Raw genomic sequence first — 26842 nt, 5'->3', positions numbered from 1 at the left:
GGCTGAAGGCCCCTTCCACACACAGGGCCGGCTCCCTCCTCACACACATGCACGCGCACATGCACACACACTCACGCGCACATGCACACACACTCACGTGCACACGCACACACTCACGTACACACGCGCACGAGCTGTCACGCCCCTTTGAGTTATGGAGATGTTATTCTCGAGAATAGGGGCTCCCTGAGTACATCTGGAACCAATTAGCCCCCCCTTCTTCTGACCAAGCACACACACACACAAGCACACACCACACAAACACCCATACATACACACACAGACATACACACACCCCCCTCCCCTTTCTCAAGAGTGTATAAAATGACATGTAATGTGGATATTCTGCCCCCTTCCTCCTTCTTCTACTGTCTACTGGTGATGTGCCCGCGCGGGGTGACTGTGACTGTCTTCTTCTCTGATGAATAAAAGCTCCGTTTGAGAAATACTCTGTCTTCCGCTTCGTCTTTCGGCCGACTGGTCCACAACTAAATCAATTAAGAACTCACGACCAGGGATAGGCTAATCCCTAACAATGTGAGGAAGTTGTTCAGGAGAAGAGTTGAGAGGTTTCTTAACCTCGACACCGACTTGGGAACGTGGTCAATTTTCTTCAAACTCAAATTGAAAGACGTCGCGTTTCCCTGCAGCGCTCTGATAACATGGCGGCCATCAGAGTCTTCATCAGAGAGTCTTCATCAGGTGAGTCTTCATCAGAGTCTTCATCAGCGAGTCTTCATCAGGTGAGTCTTCATCAGAGAGTCTTCATCAGTCTTCATCAGGTGAGCCGAAAACAAATCTTTGTGACACTGGTGACCTCTAGTGGTACTTTCTGAACATTGCATTTAGCAATGATAGTCACTGGCATAAATAGATTCGATTAGGTAATAGTATGTAAAGGTGATTAAACTGTGTATAAAATATATAAATTAGTACTATTGAGTAACAGTGCTAATCAGATGTATGTACAGAGTTGTAGTATTAATAATATTAATTAGTATTAGTAGTAATTCATAGTGATACAGGTATAAAGACACTGGTAGTCATATTGGCCATATTATCTGCAAGAGTTATATGGATTAAATACGTGTGTAGAAGTAGGTATATAGGATTATAGGTAATAATAATAATAATAACTGGACTTTTTGAAGAAGTCTTTAATCATCATGCAGTGACACACATGCGATGGGCGGCACACACACATGCAATTTTTCTTTGGGTCGCCAATCAAATTGAGTCTCTGCGCTTGACCCATCCCGTCGCCCCCCCCCCCCCCCACCCACCCCAAGGGCAGCCGGGAGCAGTCAGGGCATCGGCGAGGGACCGCGCCCCGGGGACCAATCCAAGTGCTCCTGTCCGTCTTCGTCAGGGACGCGACAGCGTCAGCGATCTGTTGTTGTGCATGTTTTTCCCTTGGGTTTCTCTTATCGGGGGGGGGGGACCCTTGCGAGCACAGAGGGGGAGAACATGCAAACTCCACACAGAAAGGCCCGGGAGATACCCCCCCTGGGCATCGCGGAAACCTGGTCCCCAAGCGGGAATCGAACCCTGGACCTTCTTGCTGTGGGGCGACAGTGTTAACCACTACACCACCGTGCTGTGAGGAGACAGTGTTAACCACTACACCACCACAGATATAGATATGCATTATATATATATATATGCAGTAAATATATACATGTATATATACAGCACTATTGTACATGCCATCATACAGTTATACGCAGATGTATAAGTATGTATATAGAAGGGGGCGGCTACGTGGCGTAGTGGGCAAGGCGCTCGCCACGAATGACGGAGACGCTGGGCTTGCCTGTTCGAGCCCAGCGCTCCACATTGCTTTCAGTTTAGCTGGCCGTCCATACTAATACACATTGGCCGTATTAGGGGGTGGGAAACTGATGGGTGGGGATCGGGCGTTGTGGACAGCGACTCCTACAGGTCGGTTGGTGCGCCTGCGCAGTAGAATCAGGAAGTGTCGGGGGCAGCGTGAGCCTCCCACGCGTTACTCCTCGCCACTGAGAGATCGAGCTGCGCAGGTGAAAAGATGCGACTGCTGTTACCTCAAGTACCGGAGGGGACTTGTGCTATGTATGACTTAGTCCACATTGCAGCCGGCTTGTGGGAGGCAAGAAACAGCGTCCGTGACAAGGGAGGGTTGAATTGGATGATACGAAATTGGGATGGGAGAAAAACATAGAAAAATGGGAGAAAAAGTGGATAAAAAAAAAAAAAAACGTATGTATATAGAAGGATTATATGCAGGTATATCCAGTCATGGATATATACAGTATATAGTAAATATAAATGTATAATTACAGTATATACAGAACTATTGTACATGCTATCATACAGAGCATGAACATCATCTTTAGTAATGCTAGTCACCGTCCTTCATCCAAACAAGTGGTTGCTAATAAACAATACACTGCAACATTTCCCTTAAACCTGCTCAACTTTAATTCATTTTCTAGCCCAAATCACACAACAACATATTGGCACGGGTGTCAATAGAACATCTCGTTGCATGCAGGAAGAATTTTGAGAAGAGCTTGTAGTGTTTTATTGCAACAAGACAGTCCAGTGAGTCCAGAGATTGAAACACCACATCACTTTAGTTTAAACGCATCAGGGACATCACAAACAAGCAATAACGTGATGCGAAACAATCCATATTAAAACATTCATATAACATCTGTATGTCGTCGTGTATGTCATAAATGTCACGATGAATTGAAAATGGGGGACCCTGATGTAAACAAGACGAAAGTCTTTCTCTGGTCTGCATCCCCTTAATAACAATTGTGTGTATTGAGCCGTACTGTATTGTACCCCATTCTGCAATCTGTTAATAAAGTTTTCAATCAATCAAAACGTTGGTTCCGCGAGCGAGTCGACGTGTCACAGCGCAGGACCTCAAAGCGGGTCTCTCCACCACAGCGTCCCGAACTAAAAATGGAAGAATAGTTCCCGATGTATATTGTGATTTAGTATTTTAGTACAATGACGCCGTTTTTGGGGAAAGATGGGATTTAATTACGCTTTCCACACAAACACCACCGTCCTTCCACAGACTCACCAGAATCGTTCTCGTGATAAACAAATCTAAAAACAACTCGGCACACATTATTCACTCGCTCCCTGGAATATATGTTCCAAGGTGGGGGTCAACAAGCAGAAATGGGGTGGGGGGGGGGGGGGGGGGGTCCCCACCCCAGATTGACAGGTCTGAGGAACCCTGCGTTACGCGATGCGGGGGGGGGTGTCACGGCGCGAGGCAGTGGTCTCAGCTGTCTTCCTCGTTGGCAGGGTCCTTTAAGCGCTCCACTGAGTTGTAATGCTCTCCTAGTCCGTAGGCGTGGCGCATGTAGCTGCAACACAAGAGCACACGTCTCAAACGTCAGCTGTGAAGTGCTCTGTGAACCGTGTGTCAATTATATGGTTTACACCGTTTATTCTTCTCAGATTCTTATATTCAGAGTCAATTATATTGTTTACACTGTTTATTCTTTTCATATTTCTATATCCAGAGTCAATTATATTGTTTACACTGTTTATTCTTCTCAGATTCTTATATTCAGAGTCAATTATATTGTTTACACTTTTTATTCTTCTCGGATTCTTATATTCAGAGTCAATTATGTTGTTTACACTGTTTATTCTTTTCATATTTCTATATTCAGAGTCAATTATATTGTCTACACTGTTTATTCTTCGCAGATTCATATATTCAGAGTCAATTATATTGTTTACACTGTTTATTATTCTCATATTTAGATCTAAATTGAATATTGCCTATATTTATGTCTTTCATAGACACCTGAATTTCCCCAAGGGGATCAATAAAGGAATAGCTCATCTTATCTGAACGTATCTTAACTTATGTGAGTTACTGTGATCTTCCAGATTTTGTTAACAGTTCTCGGGTCAAGTTTTCAGCAGTTATTAGTTCATTCTATTTTTCCTATTACATGTGTGTGTCATGACAAGCAAGCTATAGGCCCATTTCATTTTGTTCGAATGTATCAATATTTGTAACATGTACCGTACATTAACGTGTAAAACGTTGAAAGATGCTTAAAACACGGCAACATCATAGGAAATGCACTTACTGTCTTCTCCAGAGTCAGAAATATGAAGATAAATACCAATTTCCTCTCTGTGTGCGTTCAGTAAGAAGCTATCCAGCTGCAAGCTAACCTAGCTTAGCAGAAATTAATGCAAGTGGATACGGACCACTGGCCTAGCTTAAAACGTACAGTATCTGCTTCCATTTATTTGTGCTAAGCTAGGCTAGCTTGCAGTCGGATAGCTTTCTACTCAACGCAGAGAGAGGAAACTGGTATCCATCTTCTTGACGGACTAAGTAACAGAACATAAAGAGCTCACATGAGGGTGACCGGAGCAACGTCGTATTCCTCCCCTATCTTTATAGTGGCTGCGTCGGCCTGGATCACTTCTATAGGCATCTGCAGGACCTGAGTCAACGCTCGCAACTGTTGGGGAGGAGAGAGAGAGAGAGACAGAGACAGAGAGAGAGAGACAGAGAGAGAGAGGGGGATTATAGAAGTAGGCATGTGATGATGACAAAATTACGTGTGTGTACTTACTGCTTACCCATCTCTCATCCAAGTGGACTGCATTTATATATATACCGTACTTTTCGGACTATAAGCCGCAGCTTTTTCCCCCATTTTTCGACCCTGCGGCTTATATAACGGTGCGGCTAATCTATGGATTTTTACAGCTAACTGGGCTCGCTCCCTCAGCTCTGTGACCGTCAGATCAGACTCGTAAATCTGCTGCGGGACGATTAGCCACGTTAGTTAGCCAGCAACCAGCCAGGCAGAGACGTTAGCTCCCGGGACGAATAGCCACGGTAGTTAGCCAGCAACCAGCCAGGCAGAGACGTTAGCTCCCGGGACGAGTAGCCACGTTAGTTAGCCAGCAACCTGCCAGGTACCGACGTTAGCTCCCGGGACGATTAGCCACGTTAGTTAGCCAGCAACCAGCCAGGCAGAGACGTTAGCTCCCGGGACGAATAGCCACGGTAGTTAGCCAGCAACCAGCCAGGCAGAGACGTTAGCTCCCGGGACGAGTAGCCACGTTAGTTAGCCAGCAACCTGCCAGGTACCGACGTTAGCTCCCGGGACGATTAGCCACATTAGGTAGCCAGCAACCAGCCAGTCAGAGACGTTAGCTCACGGGACGAGTAGCCATGTTAGTTAGCCAGCAACCAGCGCCGTTTGCTCCCGGGACAAATAGCCACGTTAGTTAGCCAGCAACCAGCCAGGCAGAGACGTTAGCTCCCGGGACGAGTAGCCACGTTAGTTAGCCAGCAACCAGCCAGGCAGAGACGTTAGCTCCCGGGACGAGTAGCCATGTTAGTTAGCCAGCAACCAGCCAGGCTGAGACGTTAGCTCCCGGGACGAATAGCCACGGTAGTTAGCCAGCAACCAGCCAGGCAGAGACGTTAGCTCCCGGGACGATTAGCCACGTTAGTTAGCCAGCAACCAGCCAGGCAGAGACGTTAGCTCCCGGGACGAATAGCCACGGTAGTTAGCCAGCAACCAGCCAGGCAGAGACGTTAGCTCCCGGGACGAGTAGCCACGTTAGTTAGCCAGCAACCTGCCAGGTACAGACGTTAGCTCCCGGGACGAATAGCCAGGGTAGTTAGCCAGCAACCAGCCAGGCAGAGACGTTAGCTCCCGGGACGAATAGCCACGGTAGTTAGCCAGCAACCAGCCAGGCAGAGACGTTAGCTCTCAGAACGATTAGCCACGTTAGTTAGCCAGCAACCAGCCAGGCAGAGACGTTAGCTCCCGGGACGATTAGCCACATTAGTTAGCCAGCAACCAGCCAGGCAGAGACGTTAGCTCCCGGGACGATTAGCCACGTTAGTTAGCCAGCAACCAGCCAGGCAGCGCCGTTAGCTCCCGGGACGAGTAGCCACGTTAGTTAGCCAGCAACCAGCCAGACAGAGACATTAGCTCCCGGGACGAGTAGCCATGTTAGTTAGCCAGCAACCAGCCAGGCAGAGACGTTAGCTACCGAGACGATTAGCCACGTTAGTTAGCCAGCAACCAGCCAGGTACCGACGTTAGCTCCCGGGACGATTGCTACCTAGTGTTGGCTCCATCGTTCCGTGAGCTAACGTTAGTAGCTACCTAGTGTTGGCTAAGTAGCTATCGTTAGTAGCTAGCTACCGTTACTGTTTAAACAAAAATATTAATAAATGGGAGCTTCCTCAAACAGCCATCTCTTTCCCGACAATCCCCTCTGTGCACGAACCCTTACATTATGGTAATTAAACATTAAAACACCTGCGGCTTATAGTCCAGTGCGGCTTATATATGTACACATCATTCAATTGAGCTGCTGCGGCTTATATTCAGGTGCGGCTTATAGTGCGAAAAGTACGGTATATATAATTGACTAAACACGTCCTATCCTTCATCTGTACCTTCACAGATCTACAATTACCATTTTAAAACCTTAATAACGTGTTTTGATGGTTTTCTAATCTGGTATATGTCCGCTGAAAATAGACCAGACGCCGAAACCATTGCTGCACATTGTGAGTCGGCTGTAAACAGTCTAATCTGTTAACTTCTTAAGCCCGACAGGTCCGGTACCGGACCCAAGCCATAAATACATCTCTACAGACTGTATGAATTAATGTTGCATATTTTTTTTCCAAATGTAGCCAAGAGGAAAGACCCTAACCCTGTCAAAACAGCAGTCATAGTGTATATTTTCAGCAATACGTTTGTTTACCAATAGGTTAAAGTGTTATTAGTGAAATATCAGTTTTGGAAATGTATTGAGAAACTGGCAAATATCGACGGAAGTTAATGCACGCCGCCATTTAGTTTGTAGTCATGTGAGAAGAGGAGACCCAGAGCTTTTGAATGGTGTTGGAATTTCGAAAAACTACACTACCCAGCTCAAGGCAGCTCCTGTCAATCATATGACTTGTGGATTTCATTTATCTTATTTTTCTGGATTATCTACCACAAACCTGAACGTTATTGGCATAAATTAGAACACAGTTAGTTTATCTACCTTTCTGTGAAAGTTTAGCAAAAATCTGCGTTGCAATCTGATGAAAAATGGCGGAGCAATTTCCATTATAAAAAAGTAACTGTACTTACAGTAGATTTCATTCACGGTTTGTGGATCATGCCTGGTGATACTAAATCCAGATTGAACTCTGCCATTGGAAAGAGGAGATTTGGCCCGATCCATAGATGTGCAACTTGACTATAATAAGGTAATTTATAGGCCTGATTCTATATTCTATAATAATATTTCAAATTGCATGTGTCCGGATGGCAGAATTCAGTACTGTATCTACAAAACCTCCTGTTTAATCATCTTCTCTTTATTAATTTGCTTAGATTCTTTGTACACGTGATCTCAAGAAGGTGCTGAATGAGCTCGGTGGCAGTTTTTCATGTGTGGTCATTTTTAGCATGGTGTTATTCACCGTCAAAGATGAAAAATAGAAATCAAATATAATCGATATTCTCCTTTGGCTCATTACAATTTACTCAAGCCTAGTAATAGACACAATATTTCTGACACTGGGAATACATTCCCTGAGACCCATAGATGTCCCTAGATACCAAGAACATGCAAATGGACCTTGTAGAAGTGGAGCAATCTTCCATTTACTTAGGTATGTATTTTTAGGTGGATTTTCAGAAAATAGGGCTAAAATTTAAGAGGTTAACCCTCTAATCTGTGAACAATTTAATCTGTGAACAGTCTAATCTGTTGACCCTCTAATCTGTTAACCCTCTAATCTGTTAACCCTCTAATCTGTTAACCCTCTAATCTGTTAACCCTCTAATCTGTTAACCCTCTACTCTGTTAACCCTCTAATCTGTTAACCCTCTAATCTGTTAACCCTCTAATCTGTTAACCCTCTAATCTGTTAACCCTCTACTCTGTTAACCCTCTACTCTGTGAACAGTCTAATCTGTTAACCCTCTAATCTGTGAACAGTCTAATCTGTTAACCCTCTACTCTGTTAACCCTTTACTCTGTTAAACCTCTAATCTGTTAACCCTCTAATCTGTTAACAGTCTAATCTGTTAACCCTCTAATCTGTTAACAGTCTAATCTGTTAACCCTCTACTCTGTGAACCCTCTACTCTGTGAACAGTCTAATCTGTTAACCCTCTAATCTGTTAACAGTCTAATCTGTTAACCCTCTAATCTGTTAACCCTCTACTCTGTGAACCCTCTAATCTGTTAACCCTCTACTCTGTGAACAGTCTAATCTGTTAACACTCTAATCTGTTAACCCTCTAATCTGTTAACCCTCTAATCTGTTAACCCTCTAATCTGTGAACGGTCTAATCTGTTAACCCTCTAATCTGTTAACCCTCTACTCTGTTAACCCTCTACTCTGTTAACCCTCTAATCTGTTAACCCTCTACTCTGTGAACAGTCTAATCTGTTAACCCTCTACTCTGTGAACCCTCTAATCTGTTAACCCTCTACTATGTGAACAGTCTAATCTGTTAACCCTCTAATCTGTTAACCCTCTAATCTGTTAACCCTCTAATCTGTTAACCCTCTACTCTGTTAACCCTCTAATCTGTGAACAGTCTAATCTGTTAACCCTCTAATCTGTTAACCCTCTAATCTGTTATCCCTCTACTCTGTTAACCCTCTAATCTGTTAACCCTCTACTCTGTTAACCCTCTAATCTGTTAACCCTCTAATCTGTTAACCCTCTAATCTGTTAACCCTCTACTCTGTTAACCCTCTACTCTGTTAACCCTCTAATCTGTTAACCCTCTACTCTGTTAACCCTCTACTCTGTTAACCCTCTACTCTGTTAACCCTCTAATCTGTGAACAGTCTAATCTGTTAACCCCCTACTCTGTGATCTTCTAGCCGAATACAGATACAGATAATGAGTCTCTGCACGACCCCTGGTCAGAGCTCACCTCCAGCTGCCCCCCCCCCCCCCCCCCCCCCCCCCCCCGGTCAGGGCTCACCTCCAGCTGCCCCCCCCTGGTCGGAGCTCACCTCCAGCTGCCCCCCCCCAGGCCCCTCACCTCCAGCTGCCCCCCCCCCCAGTCGGAGCTCACCTCCAGCTGCCCCCCCCCCCAGTCAGAGCTCACCTCCAGCTGCCCCCCCCCAGGCCCCTCACCTCCAGCTGCCCCCCCCCCCCCAGTCAGAGCTCACCTCCAGCTGCCCCCCCCCCCAGTCAGAGCTCACCTCCAGCTGCCCCCCCCCCCAGTCAGAGCTCGCCTCCAGCTGCCCCCCCCCCCCAGTCAGAGCTCACCTCCAGCTGCCCCCCCCAGGCGGCTGTGTGCTCCACATCACTGCAGTACTTCTCAAACTCGTCTGGAGACACAAACAGAAACACATGTATGCTGTGTGACATGTGCGGAATAAAAGTATTGCTTTTCCCCCCAAAATGAGTTGCATGTATCCCCTCCTACCTACTTCCCATCATCCCCACGTGGAATTATACACAGGATTGGGAAAATGACACGCTGGTGCTCTAGTGTGACATCTAGTGGCCGAATGTTAGACCTATCTCAAACCCTGCCCTCTTTTCTTGATCCTCCAATCACAACGGTCTCTTGCCTCGGACAAGCTTTGTTTGTCCGAGGCAAGCGACAGTTGTGATTGGAGGATCAAGAAAAGAGGGCAGGGTTTGAGATAGGTCCAATATTCTGTGAAGCATGTTGCGACGTTACTCTGTGAATGGTGCTCCACTAAATAAACTGTACTTACTTCATAAACATATATTTATACGCTTTCCCACAAAGAAATTACATGTGCTGAAATGTGCTCTACAATATCTATAAACCAGCACACCTACTACAAGTACCATACGTATTAAATAAATATATAAAGAGATATCTTGCAAACTTGTCAAGTATGTAATCTGTATATATTTTTTATTTGACTGGAATGTTAGTTTTTATATTGTGAATTTGTATATTTGTATTAATTTTTTTGTTTTATTTTTAATTCATATTTTTAGTTGTACATTTGTATTGTGTTTGTTTTGTCCAGGACCCCAGGAGGACTAGAGGCTCTTTCATGTGTCTCTAATGGGGATCCTTTAATAAACATAAACATAAAAGTACCATACTTGTATCTATGAATGTTTTATACAACCAATACAAAAAGGTGATTGATCCTCCAATCACAACTGTCGTTTTCCCCTCAAAGCAATAGGGCTGTCTTAAATACTTCGAAGCTTCTTTCGATGGGCATGGGATTCGAATATGAAAAAAGAAATTTGAATATAAATAAAATAAAATAAAAACGTATTATGTATTTTTCCTTCTTCTTTTTTTGTTGTTGTACAAAATCAACTCTGCCTCTCTTTGTTAACTACAACAAGCAATGCTGTTTGTTATTTAACACTTTGGTTGCCTTGGGTTAAATTCATGATATACCATAGGTTGCCGGCTCTATTTGTCTATGGAGAAGTACCCCTTCTTTGCATGGCTATAACTTTTTAAATTCTATTGCTACATTGCCATTATTAGGGCCCATTCAAAGTCCTATATGTATTGTTCATTGTGTAGCAACATTAAACTTTTTCATTCACATATTCATAGTAAAGTATGGTCTAATGTATAAGTATGTTTTCATCTCTTTCTGCAGCTTTCTCCAGAACGTGATCTATAGCCCCAAATGCATTATATTGATGATGCAATAGTTTTATGGCAATCAGCGCGATATAAAAAATTCCAACTAGACATACTTCTAGAAGTTACTACACGTCATCTGATGTTGACCGGATGGGCTAGGGGGCGTTTATAATTCCGTGGGCAGCGTTATACCAATCATCTAATGTGGGTCAAATGTTGATAATAGCAGTTAGTATCGAAGACGGTAACGTTACACGCTGAAACTCACCCCAGTCTCCGCGCGCCGTTGGGCGATCATCGTAGAGTAGAAGTCTTATCATTATGGGATGTAAATTTACCCGGTCCATCTCCAGCTTGTATAATGGTATATACGTCCAAATCATGTTGTTTATCGAGTTATTGGCAATCGATCACTGTGTAGCGTGACGAGCCAGAGTCCCGGGACCTATAGCGAGTACCCGGAAGTACTACGGACGTCTAGCACAACCTCTATGGCACATCCTGTTAAGCGATTGCGCCGATCGGCCACCAGATGGCGCTCCTGAACCGCCAGAGAGCTCAGTGGGTCCTGCTGGTGGATCTCAGGCCAGCGGAGGGGACATATGAATCCGATCGCAGATTTTTTAAATATTGATATAAGGACGCTGTACAGCGTCCTCCGGCAACTTGAGCATGGCCAGCAATGACGTCTAAACACGTTTCATGGCAGTCAAAGTGTTAAGATGAGTGCTGTTTGTTATTTAAGATGAGGTCGGACTCGGCACTGGCAGATTTGTGTTCATTGTGCTGCTTTTTATAAAGCCTCAAATGACGGCTTACAATATTTCATGAAAGCAAAGTGTTTCGTTTGTCTAAGATTTAAAAAGGTTTAAACTTTACAGCACTGACAAAGTTGAACAAAGTGCTGTACAAGTCCCACAACATAAACATTTAAAAAAATATATATTTAACATTTAAAAAAATATATATATATAATTTTTTATTTAATTTTTTTAATCTCGAAGCTTCGAATTCCAAAAATATATTCGAAGGTCAGCCCTACAAAGCAACGGTCATGATTGGAGGATCAAGAACAGAGGGTGGGGCTTGAGACAGGTCAATAGTTACCAGCTGTGTACATGTCTCCGGTGTTGGTGTTGGTGAGGAACGGCAGGAAGTCGTCAGCGTGGCGTCGCATGTGGTCAGCGGTACAGACCCGCAGATCCTTCAGGCTCAGCCCGGGCTACAACATTCATACAGGGTTCCCACAGACGGTGCAAAATGAAATTCAAGGACTTTCAAGTACTTTTCCTAAGCACTCTTTTTCATTTTAAACGGATACAATTCACTTTTAACACTTTGATTACCAGCCATGCGGTGTGCCTTACCCCCCCCCCGTTGAATGCCACCACCCACTTCAATGATAGCGTTGTGAACGCATAAACTATGTGTCTAATCTGGCCGTCGCTTATCAATGACTTGTTTGCAGTCAACATTGTCGAAACGGATTGTTTTTTTTAATCGCTTCATTTCCGTTTTATAGCATTTTGAAAAGCCCTGGTTTTCAAGGAAAATATAAAGATTCCATGATAAACGGCATTTACTGGAATATTCTAGAATACACAAAAACTGTTATTTTTCAGCCTATTTATGAATTGTTTTCAAATAAACGCTAGATTATCGATAGTATATGTGTACTTATGCACGCTATAGAAGCGGGCTGAAATATCAATTCTCTCATTTCCTGATCACGCACACACAGACACACTCACACACACGCATATGGCAACCGCTGATATATAGGTGAAAATAGCTCTGATAAGACTGGTAAAATAAATTCCTTACCTCAGATCAGATGTTCTCCAAAAAGATTATTCCAATTCCTGATCGCCATTCCAAATATCGATCGCGTTTATTGATTCAGCATTGGGTACTGTAAATACATAATCCACGCGTTTTACGGACCGGCGATCACAATGGATTCTTCACTTGGCTTGACGGAAAAGTAAAATGTGGAAACTGCCCCCCCCCCCCGTCTAAAGTAATGGGGTGCAGTTACACAGGGAGAGACGATAGGGGGCGGTATCTTCCCAATTGAGCTCAGAGAGAGTCTGCAACACTAACCTGAGGCTCGATTGATTTATTGATTTATAAAATAAATACGACAAACAAACGCTATATAGCGTTGGCGGCACTCAGTGGTCGGCATGAACTAACGACAAAACGCGTGGCTGGCATTCAAAGTGTTAAATTCTGTTTTTTTTTATAGAAGAAAATCGGATCCAATATTTATGGCTTAAAACCAATTTCCGACAATTAGTTACACATAAAATGTCTTGATTCAGAACAATTGTATCATGGATGAACAAAACTTTCAATGCGAATGGTTGATTTGAATTTCAAGGACTTTTTAAGCACCTTGTTAAAAAATGGGCTGTTTTCAAGGAATTCCAGGCATTGACCTTTTTTTGTAAAAAATCAAGCACTTTAAGCACTTCAAGGACCTTGTGCGAACCCTGTTCATAGTACATAGTATAACATGACCCAGGCTAGAACATTCTTAGTACATAGTATATAGTACATGGGGTTACCCTGTCATCTAACTTCAAACAATAAAAACGTATTAAAACACAGTATTACAGTGTCCAAGTACTTCTACTAGGGATGCCCCGATCACGTTTTTTGCCACCGATACTGATCACCGATCGTCGTGAGCCATATCGGCCGATACCGATCCGATACCGATTGTTTTTGATTAAAAATAAATTAAAAATTATTTTATATAAAAAAAAAAAATTTTTGTTTATAAAATATATATATTATATAATTAGACTTGTACTTGTATTATCTGCGAGACATCGCCACCACGCAACAAGTCAAAATGCTCGCTATCTGCAAACAGCTCCACTGTCTGTGTGTACTCTAGTAGCCTCCAGCTCCAAAAAGGATTCTCCTGCCCTGCAGCTGGACCCTATTGGTAACGTTACGGTTCTTTGGTCATTTCACATTCAGCAAGCCCTCAGCTCGAATACGCATTAAATCAATGTTATAAGACATTGATATCAAGAGCTATCTGTAGCTACTGCTAGCCGGCTAGATGACGTTAAGACAGAACTTTAGTTCAATGGGACATTTCGTTTTGAACAGAGAACTAACGTCAGCTAACGCAAGCTAACGGAGGTATGAACATGGACTACTAGACTTTCTGGATAATTTGTTGATATCAGGAGCTATCAGTAGCTAGCCGGCTAAATACCGTTAGACAATGCCTACTAAACGTGAATAGTTGACTGGGTAATTTTGTTTAAACAGTAACGATAGCTAGGTAGCTAACGTTAGCTCAGGTCGAATGCACTACAGACTCGAGCAGAGGAGCCTCAGTGTTTACAAACTCTACACGGGTGTGGGCGGGGCTAGGGAGGAGGAGCAGCGGCAGTTTGCAGGTCGTGTGTGTCTGAGACAGACAGCGAGTGAGATCTTCGCTTGATCGGTTTCCGCGATCGGCGAATATGACTCATTATCGAAATTCACAGATTGCATATTTATACTGAGTATCGGCCGATAACGATCGGTGGCCGATCGATCGGGGCATCCCTACTTCTACTGTGATATTTACCATAGACACTCCCTCCGCTGTGATATTTACCATAGATATCTACTATATTTACCGTAGACACTCCCTCCGCTGTGGTATCTCCGGCGCCCCGCGGCCCCAGCTGGTCCTGGATGGCCCGGTACATGCAGTGTCCGTCGGAGGAGATCTCCTTGATCTGCAGCTGCCTCTGGGTCAGCTTGTGGGCCAGCTTCAGAGCCTCCTGGTGCCTCACCCCCTGGAGGTTCTCCACCTCCGCCTCGGCGATGCGGCCGTCCCTCTCCCGCTCCGCCGCGGCCTTCTTGTCCTGGTGGTGAGAGGGGGGGGGGGGGTCACACACACACAGTCACAAGCGAATACAACGCTAAACTCATTGACTGCCACGCTGTTTTTTTTCCCATCTTTACTCAATGGCGCCAGCGTTGACAATTTTCGCGATTTGTTTGCGGACCCATCGCAACGCCCTACCCACAGCCGTAAAATTATGTGAATCCCTACCCACATTCAAAACCACTCTCAAAGAGCACCTACGGGAGGCTGCAATTCGAAACTGGCCCCGGTAAATGTCCAACCCCCCCCCCACAATGTACAGTTTCTTCCCCCTCAAATGTATATATTCTCTTTTAGAAACTCTGTCTGTAAATAAACAGTACTGTATATTTGTATATCTTGTATGTCATAGATGTCTGGATGTAACAGTACTGTATATCTGTATGTCATAAATGTTATGAATTGAAAATGGGGGACCCTGATGTAAACAAGACGAAAGTCTTTCTCTGGTCTGCATCCCCTTAACAATTGTGTTGCCAGATTGCTCGGAGTTATAATAGATGAAACACTCTCTTGGTCAACTCACATTAACAATATTGTAACAAAAATGAGCAGAAGTATTTCAATTATGAGACGGAATGCCTATTTTTTTAACTGATACAGCTACCAAGCAAGTCATACAATTGCTAGTTTTGTCACATCTGGACTACTGTCCAGCAATCTGGTCAAATGCATCTAAACAAGACAAGATACAGCTTACTCAAAATAGAGCTGCAAGACTTGCCTTGCATAGCTCAATTAGAAACAGTGTTGAGAAAATGCACAAGGAACTATCCTGGATGAGAGTCAATGAGAGACTAGTGTGTAGTCTTATTTTGATTATGAGAAATATTTATACTTTACATAAACCTGTGTGCCTCTTTTCGCAGCTGGTGCTTACTAGTGATGGTCATGGCTATGGCACTAGACAAGACTTGAGGGGTCGGTTCGCCCTGCTGAGACCCAGAACTGAAGCCTTAAAGAAAACTGTAATGTACAGGGCAATGTCCTACTGGAATAGACTTCCACAGTATTTGGTTTAAATTACCAGTAAGGTGGGATTCAAGAGGGGACTACGAGTGGCTGTAATGCAGAAAGAGATTGATTTTGGTTGGGTCTAATCTGCGTCTAATGAATGGGTTCTTGTGTTGGGTTATGGGTTGATTTGGAATGTCTTTGTCTAGTGGTTATGAGGAGTCTTAGTGTATGGAATGTCGTGCTGTTTTTGAACACGTTTGAGTTTTCTCCGAGATGTCTCCGTTTGTTGTTTTATTGATATTTGTTGTTTTATTTATATTTGATTTGTTCTATACGTTTGTATATTTGTTATTGTTCTATATTTGTTTGTATGTCTGATTTTGATTTGTTTAATGTTCTATATTTGTTTGTATATTTTTATTGGTGTTTTATTGATATTTGTTTTGTTTTTATGTTGTTTTATTGATTATTCTTGTTTGATTTGTAGCCAGACTCCAGGAAGAATAGTCGCTGCTGAGGCAGTGACTAATGGGGATCTGAAATAAAGAAATAAAGAAATTGTGTGTATTGAGCCGTACTGTATTGTACCCATCCTGCAATCTGTTCATTAAAGTTTTCAATCAATCAATCAACAGCTCACCCTCCTCTTCTGGGCCTTGGTGACACGAGGCTGCCTGGCCTCCTCTTCCTCCTCCTCCTCTTCCTCCGCCTCCACGCTCAGCCGCGCCACTCCGTCCGACGCCTCGTCTACCTTACGAGTCCAGAGGAAACACACAGTTTAGTGTGTAAAGTGTAACTTTATTATACAATACTTTGTAATAAAGGTGTAAATGGACTGCATTTATATAACAGATTTTACTCCCCTGTCAGAAACATGTATACAACACACACATATATATATTAGGGCTGTCAGTTTATCGCGTTAATTAGATTAATTAATTACACAGCAAATTATCGCGTTATGAAAATAAACTTAAAATGTATTAAATATATATATAAATATTTTTTTTTAATCTCATTCATTCCATAAGTACGTAGAATACACATTTACATTAATATGGTTCATTTGCATGTTCTTGGTATCTGATTCTAGGGACATCTATGGATCTCAGGGAATGTATTCCCAGTGTCAGAAATACTGTGTCTGTTACCAGGCTTGAGTAACTTGTAATGAACCAAATGAGAATATCAATAAAACATTTTTTATCTTTGACTGTGAATAACACTATGCTCAAATTGACCAGACCTGAGAAATCTAAGCAAATTAATAAATGGAAGATGATTAAACAGAAGGTTTTGTAGATACAGTACTGAATTCTGCCATCCGGAAAAATTCTGCCACCCTAAAATATCAGGCCTAAAATGGTTATGCGATTAAAATGCGATTAATTCTATTAATTAATTCGATTAATTAATTACAAATCCTGTAATTAATTACATAAAAAAATTGAATCGCCTGACAGCACTAATATATATATGTAAATAGTGCATTTTTTTTTTTTTTTTTTTTACTTTGACCAGTCAGCTGGTTCTTTTCGCGTTTATCGCTTTTTCTGGTCAAGTATGACCGACAGAAACAGGTTGAATGGGGGTATAGATGGGGGGAAAGACACTCTGAGAAAGTACGGCTTGTCCGAGAGTCGAACTCGCTACCCCAGATCCGTGACGCGCACGGTTGTCCCCGACGCCGAAATAGCGTTCGAGGTACGCGGTGAGCTACTGGAGCTCCCAAATAGTGCATTTTTATAGCACTTTTTTATCCAAAGCGCTTTACAATTTGTTCCACACATTTGACCCATTCACTCACACATTCACACACCGACGGCCGGAGGCAACCGTGCCAAGGTGCCAACCTGCTCATCGGGAGCAGTGAGGGGTTTAAGTGTCTTGCTCAAGGACACTTCGACACGCTGCCTGGGTGGAGCGGGAATCGAAGGAAGGGGGAAGTGTTACACAGGAAGAGGGGTAGAGGAAGGGGGAAGTGTTACACAGGAAGAGGGGGTAGAGGAAGGGGGGGGGTGTTACACAGGAAGAGGGGTAGAGGAAGGGGGGGTGTTACACAGGAAGAGGGGTAGAGGAAGGGGAGGGGTGTTACACAGGAAGAGGGGTAGAGGAAGGGGAGGGGTGTTACACAGGAAGAGGGGTAGAGGAAGGGGGAAGTGTTACACAGGAAGAGGGGTAGAGGAAGGGGGAAGTGTTACACAGGAAGAGGGGTAGAGGAAGGGGGAAGTGTTACACAGGAAGAGGGGTAGAGGAAGGGGGGGGTGTTACACAGGAAGAGGGGTAGAGGAAGGGGGAAGTGTTACACAGGAAGAGGGGTAGAGGAAGGGGGAAGTGTTACACAGGAAGAGGGGTAGAGGAAGGGGGAAGTGTTACACAGGAAGAGGGGTAGAGGAAGGGGGAAGTGTTACACAGGAAGAGGGGTAGAGGAAGGGGGAAGTGTTACACAGGAAGAGGGGGTAGAGGAAGGGGGGGGGTGTTACACAGGAAGAGGGGGTAGAGGAAGGGGGGGGTGTTCCACAGGAAGAGGAGGTAGAGGAAGGGGGGGGGGTGTTACACAGGAAGAGGGGTAGAGGAAGGGGGGGGGTGTTACACAGGAAGAGGGGTAGAGGAAGGGGGGGGTGTTACACAGGAAGAGGGGTAGAGGAAGGGGGGGGTGTTACACAGGAAGAGGGGTAGAGGAAGGGGGGGGGGTGTTACACAGGAAGAGGGGTAGAGGAAGGGGGGGGGGGTGTTACACAGGAAGAGGGGTAGAGGAAGGGGGGGGGTGTTACACAGGAAGAGGGGTAGAGGAAGGGGAAGTGTTACACAGGAAGAGGGGTATAGGAAGGGGGGGGTGTTACACAGGAAGAGGGGTAGAGGAAGGGGGGGGTGTTACACAGGAAGAGGGGTAGAGGAAGGGGGAAGTGTTACACAGGAAGAGGGGGTAGAGGAAGGGGGAAGTGTTACACAGGAAGAGGGGTAGAGGAAGGGGGAAGTGTTACACAGGAAGAGGGGTAGAGGAAGGGGGAAGTGTTACACAGGAAGAGGGGGTAGAGGAAGGGGGGGGGGTGTTACACAGGAAGAGGGGTAGAGGAAGGGGGGAAGTGTTACACAGGAAGAGGGGTAGAGGAAGGGGGAAGTGTTACACAGGAAGAGGGGGTAGAGGAAGGGGGAAGTGTTACACAGGAAGAGGGGTAGAGGAAGGGGGAAGTGTTACACAGGAAGAGGGGGTAGAGGAAGGGGGAAGTGTTACACAGGAAGAGGGGGTAGAGGAAGGGGGAAGTGTTACACAGGAAGAGGGGTAGAGGAAGGGGGAAGTGTTACACAGGAAGAGGGGTAGAGGAAGGGGGAAGTGTTACACAGGAAGAGGGGTAGAGGAAGGGGGAAGTGTTACACAGGAAGAGGGGTAGAGGAAGGGGGGTGTTACACAGGAAGAGGGGGTAGAGGAAGGGGGGGAAGTGTTACACAGGAAGAGGGGTAGAGGAAGGGGGAAGTGTTACACAGGAAGAGGGGGTAGAGGAAGGGGGGGGGGGTGTTACACAGGAAGAGGGGGTAGAGGAAGGGGGGAGTGTTACACAGGAAGAGGGGGTAGAGGAAGGGGGAAGTGTTACACAGGAAGAGGGGTAGAGGAAGGGGGAAGTGTTACACAGGAAGAGGGAGTAGAGGAAGGGGGGGGTGTTACACAGGAAGAGGGGGTAGAGGAAGGGGGAAGTGTTACACAGGAAGAGGGGTAGAGGAAGGGGGAAGTGTTACACAGGAAGAGGGGGGTAGAGGAAGGGGGGGGTGTTACACAGGAAGAGGGGTAGAGGAAGGGGGAAGTGTTACACAGGAAGAGGGGTAGAGGAAGGGGGGGGGTGTTACACAGGAAGAGGGGTAGAGGAGGGGGAAGTGTTACACAGGAAGAGGGGTAGAGGAAGGGGGAAGTGTTACACAGGAAGAGGGGGTAGAGGAAGGGGGAAGTGTTACACAGGAAGAGGGGGTAGAGGAAGGGGGAAGTGTTACACAGGAAGAGGGGTAGAGGAAGGGGGAAGTGTTACACAGGAAGAGGGGTAGAGGAAGGGGGAAGTGTTACACAGGAAGAGGGGGTAGAGGAAGGGGGAAGTGTTACACAGGAAGAGGGGTAGAGGAAGGGGGGGGGTGTTACACAGGAAGAGGGGTAGAGGAAGGGGGGGGGGTGTTACACAGGAAGAGGGGTAGAGGAAGGGGGAAGTGTTACACAGGAAGAGGGGGTAGAGGAAGGGGGGGGTGTTACACAGGAAGAGGGGTAGAGGAAGGGGGAAGTGTTACACAGGAAGAGGGGGTAGAGGAAGGGGGAAGTGTTACACAGGAAGAGGGGTAGAGGAAGGGGGGGGTGTTACACAGGAAGAGGGGTAGAGGAAGGGGGAAGTGTTACACAGGAAGAGGGGTAGAGGAAGGGGGGGGTGTTACACAGGAAGAGGGGTAGAGGAAGGGGGGGGGTGTTACACAGGAAGAGGGGGTAGAGGAAGGGGGGGGGTGTTACACAGGAAGAGGGGGTAGAGGAAGGGGGAAGTGTTACACAGGAAGAGGGGGTAGAGGAAGGGGGGGGTGTTACACAGGAAGAGGGGGTAGAGGAAGGGGGAAGTGTTACACAGGAAGAGGGGTAGAGGAAGGGGGAAGTGTTACACAGGAAGAGGGGGGTAGAGGAAGGGGGAAGTGTTACACAGGAAGAGGGGTAGAGGAAGGGGGAAGTGTTACACAGGAAGAGGGGGGTAGAGGAAGGGGGGGGTGTTACACAGGAAGAGGGGTAGAGGAAGGGGGAAGTGTTACACAGGAAGAGGGGTAGAGGAAGGGGGAAGTGTTACACAGGAAGAGGGGGGTAGAGGAAGGGGGGGGTGTTACACAGGAAGAGGGGGGTAGAGGAAGGGGGGGGTGTTACACAGGAAGAGGGGTAGAGGAAGGGGGGGGTGTTACACAGGAAGAGGGGTAGAGGAAGGGGGGGGGTGTTACACAGGAAGAGGGGTAGAGGAAGGGGGAAGTGTTACACAGGAAGAGAGGGGTAGAGGAAGGGGGGGGTGTTACACAGGAAGAGGGGTAGAGGAAGGGGGGGGGTGTTACACAGGAAGAGGGGTAGAGGAAGGGGGGGGGGTGTTACACAGGAAGAGGGGTAGAGGAAGGGGGGGGTGTTACACAGGAAGAGGGGTAGAGGAAGGGGAAGTGTTACACAGGAAGAGGGGGGTAGAGGAAGGGGGGGGTGTTACACAGGAAGAGGGGTAGAGGAAGGGGGGGGGTGTTACACAGGAAGAGGGGTAGAGGAAGGGGGAAGTGTTACACAGGAAGAGAGGGGTAGAGGAAGGGGGGGGTGTTACACAGGAAGAGGGGTAGAGGAAGGGGGGGGGGTGTTACACAGGAAGAGGGGTAGAGGAAGGGGGGGGGTGTTACACAGGAAGAGGGGTAGAGGAAGGGGGGGGTGTTACACAGGAAGAGGGGTAGAGGAAGGGGAAGTGTTACACAGGAAGAGGGGGGTAGAGGAAGGGGGAAGTGTTACACAGGAAGAGGGGTAGAGGAAGGGGGAAGTGTTACACAGGAAGAGGGGGTAGAGGAAGGGGGGGGGGGTGTTACACAGGAAGAGGGGTAGAGGAAGGGGGGGTGTTACACAGGAAGAGGGGTAGAGGAAGGGGGAAGTGTTACACAGGAAGAGGGGTAGAGGAAGGGGGAAGTGTTACACAGGAAGAGGGGGTAGAGGAAGGGGGGGGGGTGTTACACAGGAAGAGGGGTAGAGGAAGGGGGGGGTGTTACACAGGAAGAGGGGTAGAGGAAGGGGGAAGTGTTACACAGGAAGAGGGGTAGAGGAAGGGGGAAGTGTTACACAGGAAGAGGGGGTAGAGGAAGGGGGGGGGGGTGTTACACAGGAAGAGGGGTAGAGGAAGGGGGGGGGTGTTACACAGGAAGAGGGGTAGAGGAAGGGGGGGGTGTTACACAACACAGGAAGAGGGGTAGAGGAAGGGGGGGTGTTACACAGGAAGAGGGGTAGAGGAAGGGGGAAGTGTTACACAGGAAGAGGGGTAGAGGAAGGGGGAAGTGTTACACAGGAAGAGGGGTAGAGGAAGGGGGGGGTGTTACACAGGAAGAGGGGTAGAGGAAGGGGGGGGTGTTACACAGGAAGAGGGGTAGAGGAAGGGGAAGTGTTACACAGGAAGAGGGGTAGAGGAAGGGGGAAGTGTTACACAGGAAGAGGGGTAGAGGAAGGGGAAGTGTTACACAGGAAGAGGGGTAGAGGAAGGGGGAAGTGTTACACAGGAAGAGGGGTAGAGGAAGGGGGAAGTGTTACACAGGAAGAGGGGTAGAGGAAGGGGGGGGGGGTGTTACACAGGAAGAGGGGTAGAGGAAGGGGGAAGTGTTACACAGGAAGAGGGGTAGAGGAAGGGGGGGGGGGTGTTACACAGGAAGAGGGGTAGAGGAAGGGGGAAGTGTTACACAGGAAGAGGGGTAGAGGAAGGGGGAAGTGTTACACAGGAAGAGGGGGTAGAGGAAGGGGGGGGTGTTACACAGGAAGAGGGGTAGAGGAAGGGGGAAGTGTTACACAGGAAGAGGGGTAGAGGAAGGGGGAAGTGTTCCACAGGAAGAGGGGGTAGAGGAAGGGGGAAGTGTTACACAGGAAGAGGGGTAGAGGAAGGGGGAAGTGTTACACAGGAAGAGGGGTAGAGGAAGGGGGAAGTGTTACACAGGAAGAGGGGTAGAGGAAGGGGGAAGTGTTCCACAGGAAGAGGGGGTAGAGGAAGGGGGAAGTGTTACACAGGAAGAGGGGTAGAGGAAGGGGGAAGTGTTACACAGGAAGAGGGGTAGAGGAAGGGGGGGGGTGTTACACAGGAAGAGGGGGTAGAGGAAGGGGGAAGTGTTACACAGGAAGAGGGGTAGAGGAAGGGGGAAGTGTTACACAGGAAGAGGGGTAGAGGAAGGGGGGGGTGTTACACAGGAAGAGGGGTAGAGGAAGGGGGAAGTGTTACACAGGAAGAGGGGGTAGAGGAAGGGGGAAGTGTTACACAGGAAGAGGGGTAGAGGAAGGGGGGGGTGTTACACAGGAAGAGGGGGTAGAGGAAGGGGGAAGTGTTACACAGGAAGAGGGGTAGAGGAAGGGGGAAGTGTTACACAGGAAGAGGGGTAGAGGAAGGGGGGGGTGTTACACAGGAAGAGGGGGTAGAGGAAGGGGGAAGTGTTACACAGGAAGAGGGGTAGAGGAAGGGGGAAGTGTTACACAGGAAGAGGGGTAGAGGAAGGGGGAAGTGTTACACAGGAAGAGGGGTAGAGGAAGGGGGGGGAAGTGTTACACAGGAAGAGGGGTAGAGGAAGGGGGAAGTGTTCCACAGGAAGAGGGGGTAGAGGAAGGGGGAAGTGTTACACAGGAAGAGGGGTAGAGGAAGGGGGGGGGTGTTACACAGGAAGAGGGGTAGAGGAAGGGGGGGGTGTTACACAGGAAGAGGGGTAGAGGAAGGGGGAAGTGTTACACAGGAAGAGGGGTAGAGGAAGGGGGAAGTGTTACACAGGAAGAGGGGTAGAGGAATGGGGGGGTGTTACACAGGAAGAGGGGTAGAGGAAGGGGGAAGTGTTACACAGGAAGAGGGGTAGAGGAAGGGGGAAGTGTTACACAGGAAGAGGGGTAGAGGAAGGGGGAAGTGTTACACAGGAAGAGGGGGTAGAGGAAGGGGGAAGTGTTACACAGGAAGAGGGGTAGAGGAAGGGGGAAGTGTTACACAGGAAGAGGGGTAGAGGAAGGGGGGGTGTTACACAGGAAGAGGGGTAGAGGAAGGGGGAAGTGTTACACAGGAAGAGGGGTAGAGGAAGGGGGAAGTGTTACACAGGAAGAGGGGTAGAGGAAGGGGGGGGGGTGTTACACAGGAAGAGGGGGTAGAGGAAGGGGGAAGTGTTACACAGGAAGAGGGGTAGAGGAAGGGGGGGTGTTACACAGGAAGAGGGGTAGAGGAAGGGGGAAGTGTTACACAGGAAGAGGGGTAGAGGAAGGGGGGGGGGGGTGTTACACAGGAAGAGGGGGTAGAGGAAGGGGGAAGTGTTACACAGGAAGAGGGGTAGAGGAAGGGGGGGGGGTGTTACACAGGAAGAGGGGTAGAGGAAGGGGGGGTGTTACTACCACAAGGGTTTTTATATGGGGAGGTGAAATGGGCACAGAACCGCATGACCGTTGTGAGATGTATCCAAACGGTTGATCTGTCTGCAGGTGTTTACCTTCGTGGCAGGTACAGACTCCACCTGGTGAGGCTCCTCCCCCTGACTCAGCTCCTCCCCCTGCCTCTGCCTCAGCTCCTCCTCCAGCTTGGCAACGTCCTCCATCAGCTGTTTACGCCTCTTCTTGTCGTTTTTGGGGACTGCATTTTTCATGCTCTGGATCTTAGCTACAAGTTAAACACAGGAGTAGATTGATTGATGATACCTGTCTGATACCAGGCTGTGTACTTATACCTAGTGTCGGTAAAGCCCAGATACCAAGCTCCAACAGTAGTAAGTAACATACTAACTATTCATTCATTCTTTATTTATTTCAAACCAAAATGATCATTGAGGGTACGCACTAATTTACAACGATGTTGATGAGCATACAAACATAATACAGTATAAATACTATATAAAATACAATAAACAATATACAATAAGTGCAATCATAATTGCAATCATAATGGCAAGCACAGAGAGACTCAGAAAGAGCTTCTATCCCCAGGCCATCAGGATGCTCAATGACAATTAACACTATGTAACAAACCATCAAACACACTCACAGCACACATACAACTCACTGTAGCACCCACTTTACACACTTTAGACACTAACACACTTTATATTTATTGACAACTCATACCTCATTGCACATGGCCAAGCCTTGCACCTTACCTTACCACCACAAGGTGGCACCACAAGCTACCTCATCCCATTTATATTGTATTGTAACTACTCTGCATTGTATATTGTACATTATGTATATTGAACATTTTTGTCTTGTTTACACATGTTTAAGTACATGACTTTCTATTTTATACTTATTATACTTATTTTATAATTATCTATTTTTACCTAGCACACTCTCAGGAGCAAAACAGAAAGAAGCATTTTATACAAAAGTATCCTGTATTTCTGTATGACAACTAATAAAGAAACTTGAACTTGAAACTCATTGTATTGGGGAACCGATAGTTAGTCGATTCAAGGACAAAATCCTTATTGCGAATGGCTTTCTTTCTTTTAATAATAAACCAAACAGAACTCAATGCAGCCAGCAACCCAAAATCCTGAATGCTCCTGAACTGCTACTGCAGTCTGGTACAACAACAAGCTACTAGATTCTCACACCAGTTACAAAGCGTGAGGTTTGATAGAAAGCTGAGAAACAGCTCAGCCTCACACTGACTGTTCAGTCTAAATTTAACTTGAGCTAAAGTTAGATACCTACCTTGCAGATCCTTCTTCTCCTTGCGATGCTGCTTCGCCAATACCTCCTCTGGCGTCTCCACCTCCTCCATGGCTTTGATTGATTAAATGAAAACTTTATTATGGGTACAGTACAGCTCAATACTAACAATTGTTAAGGGGATGCAGACCAGAGAAAGACTTTCGTCTTGTTTACATCAGGGTCCCCCATTTTCAATTCATCATAACATATGACATACATGACATACAGACAGTACTGCTACATCTATACATTTATGTATACCATATACCATACCAGATCTAAAAATACAGTCGTTTTTTATACAAGAAGAGGCTGAGTGTTACTTACTGCTGCTGCTCGAGATCCAAACAACTCAAGTTACACGAATAACACGACTAACATTAGACTCGCAAAGTTGTTATAATAACGTCCCTGTTTTAAAACGTAGGGGCATCATGAAGCTAAAATACCATATAAAATTGCATGCGATAATAAAAGTGTGCTGACGTGATGAGTGGTGTCGTGAAATATCTCCCGAGTGAAATCATAGAATTATACAAGATTAAGATATATGGTATATATATAGCGTATATGACTATATATGATTCAGATATAATAATATAGCGTGTATATAATATAATAAGTTAGATCAGATGAGAATGAAATAATATCTTCAGACGGTGGTGATGGTCCGTCACTATTTCCGTTCCGTGTATATTCGGTGTCACAGCGCTTTCGTTCCTACCGAGGATTAAAAAAAATAAATAAAAAAAAAGGAAGGGTCATGTGTCATGTCGTCAGAAATTCTATTGAAGCCTCAAGTTCAAGTTCAAGTTCTTTAATAGTTGTCATACAGAAGTACAGAATACTTTCATACAAAATGCTTCTTACTGTTACGCTCCAGAGACTGTGCTAGACAAGATAGTATCAAATAACATAATAACATAATATAGCATGAATTTAGAAGAAGAAAATGAGGTCACAGTGTTCGGTATAGACATATGTACAATGTTCTGAGTTACCATATAATATACAATACACAATACTATGCAGTGTACTAATGTACAGTACTATCTAGTGCAAAGCAGAAATGGGATGAGGTACAATTTTAGGTACAATTTACAGTAAGGTGTACGAGTTGTAGTGCAATCCTTCATCCATAAATATAAAGTGTGGGGAGTGGGTGCTACAGTGTGTTTGTTTAAAGTGGGTGTGTGCTATAAGTGTGTGGAGTGGGTGCTACAGTGTGTTTGTTTAAAGTGAGTGTGTGCGTGTGGATGTGTGTGCTATGTGCGTTTGGTGGTTGTTGTTGTGTAGTGTTCATTCATTGTTCGTTTAGCAGCCTGATGGCCTGGGGATAGAAGCTTCTTCTGAGTCTTTCTGTGCTCGCCTTGAGACTCCTGTATCGCTTGCCTGACCGCAGCAGTTCAAAGAGGCAGTTGTTCGGGTGACTGGAGTCTTTAATGATTCTCTTAGCCTTGCCCTTGCAACGCTTGTAGTAAATGTTCTGGAGGGTGGGGAGCCCCCCTCCAATTGTGCGTTCGGCTGAACGTGTCACTCTTTGTAGTCTGCTTTGGTCTTGTGCAGTGCTATTCCCAAACCAGGAGGTGATGTTGCCGGTCAAGATGCTCTCTATTGTACATGAGTAGAAGTTCTTAAGGATCTTCTGGCTGACTTGGAACTTCCTTAGGCGCCTGAGGAAGTAGAGGCGTTGTCGTGCCTTCTTCACAACACTGTTAATGTGTGTGGTCCATGTCAAGTCCTCGGATATGTAGGCTCCGAGGTACTTAAAGCTGTTGACTCTCTCAACCGGTGCCCCGTCGATGCTGAGGGGGCTGTAGTCCTTGACCCCCGACCTCCTGAAGTCTTAAGTAGACATTTCAATGCATACATTCTTACAATATAATAATAATAAATAATAATAACTCTTATCTATATACAGCACCTTTCGCACATGGACCGCAGCCCAAAGTG

General features: G+C 46.1%; 1 protein-coding gene across 2 annotated transcripts; it reads right to left on the bottom strand.

The window, feature by feature from the left end:
• Positions 1 to 2479: 2479 nt before the first annotated feature.
• On the bottom strand, positions 2480 to 25560 carry otud6b (OTU deubiquitinase 6B). 2 transcript variants are annotated; one of them, XM_084328097.1, is made up of 9 exons: positions 25217 to 25560; positions 24890 to 24961; positions 23674 to 23840; positions 16133 to 16243; positions 14282 to 14512; positions 11742 to 11856; positions 9305 to 9366; positions 4390 to 4496; positions 3189 to 3371 (listed from the first exon to the last, which is right to left on the bottom strand). In XM_084328097.1, the coding sequence occupies exons 2-9, from the start codon at positions 24957 to 24959 to the stop codon at positions 3287 to 3289; spliced, it is 948 nt and encodes a 315-aa protein (XP_084184223.1). In that variant the 5' UTR covers positions 24960 to 24961; positions 25217 to 25560; the 3' UTR covers positions 3189 to 3286. The 2 variants fall into 2 exon arrangements, with proteins under 2 accessions (XP_084184222.1, XP_084184223.1); XM_084328096.1 differs by lacking the exon at positions 9305 to 9366 and having other exon boundaries at positions 2480 to 3371.
• Between the last annotated feature and the right edge of the window lie 1282 nt (positions 25561 to 26842).

Source organism: Notolepis coatsorum, assembly GCF_963971535.1.
Source record: "Notolepis coatsorum genome assembly, chromosome: 13".
NCBI lineage: Eukaryota > Metazoa > Chordata > Actinopteri > Aulopiformes > Paralepididae > Notolepis > Notolepis coatsorum.
This window is presented reverse-complemented; position numbering and strand designations above follow the sequence as displayed.

Excerpts from the sequence above, each read along its gene's own strand:
- otud6b (XM_084328096.1), bottom strand. The coding sequence starts at position 24,959 with ATGGAGGAGGTGGAGACGCCAGAGGAGGTATTGGCGAAGCAGCATCGC. Across the intron at positions 23,841-24,889 it reads GGAGAAGAAGGATCTGCAAG|CTAAGATCCAGAGCATGAAA; the intron begins GTAGGTATCTAA and ends TTTAACTTGTAG. Across the intron at positions 3,372-4,389 it reads GTTGCTCCGGTCACCCTCAT|CTACATGCGCCACGCCTACG; the intron begins GTGAGCTCTTTA and ends CTTGTGTTGCAG.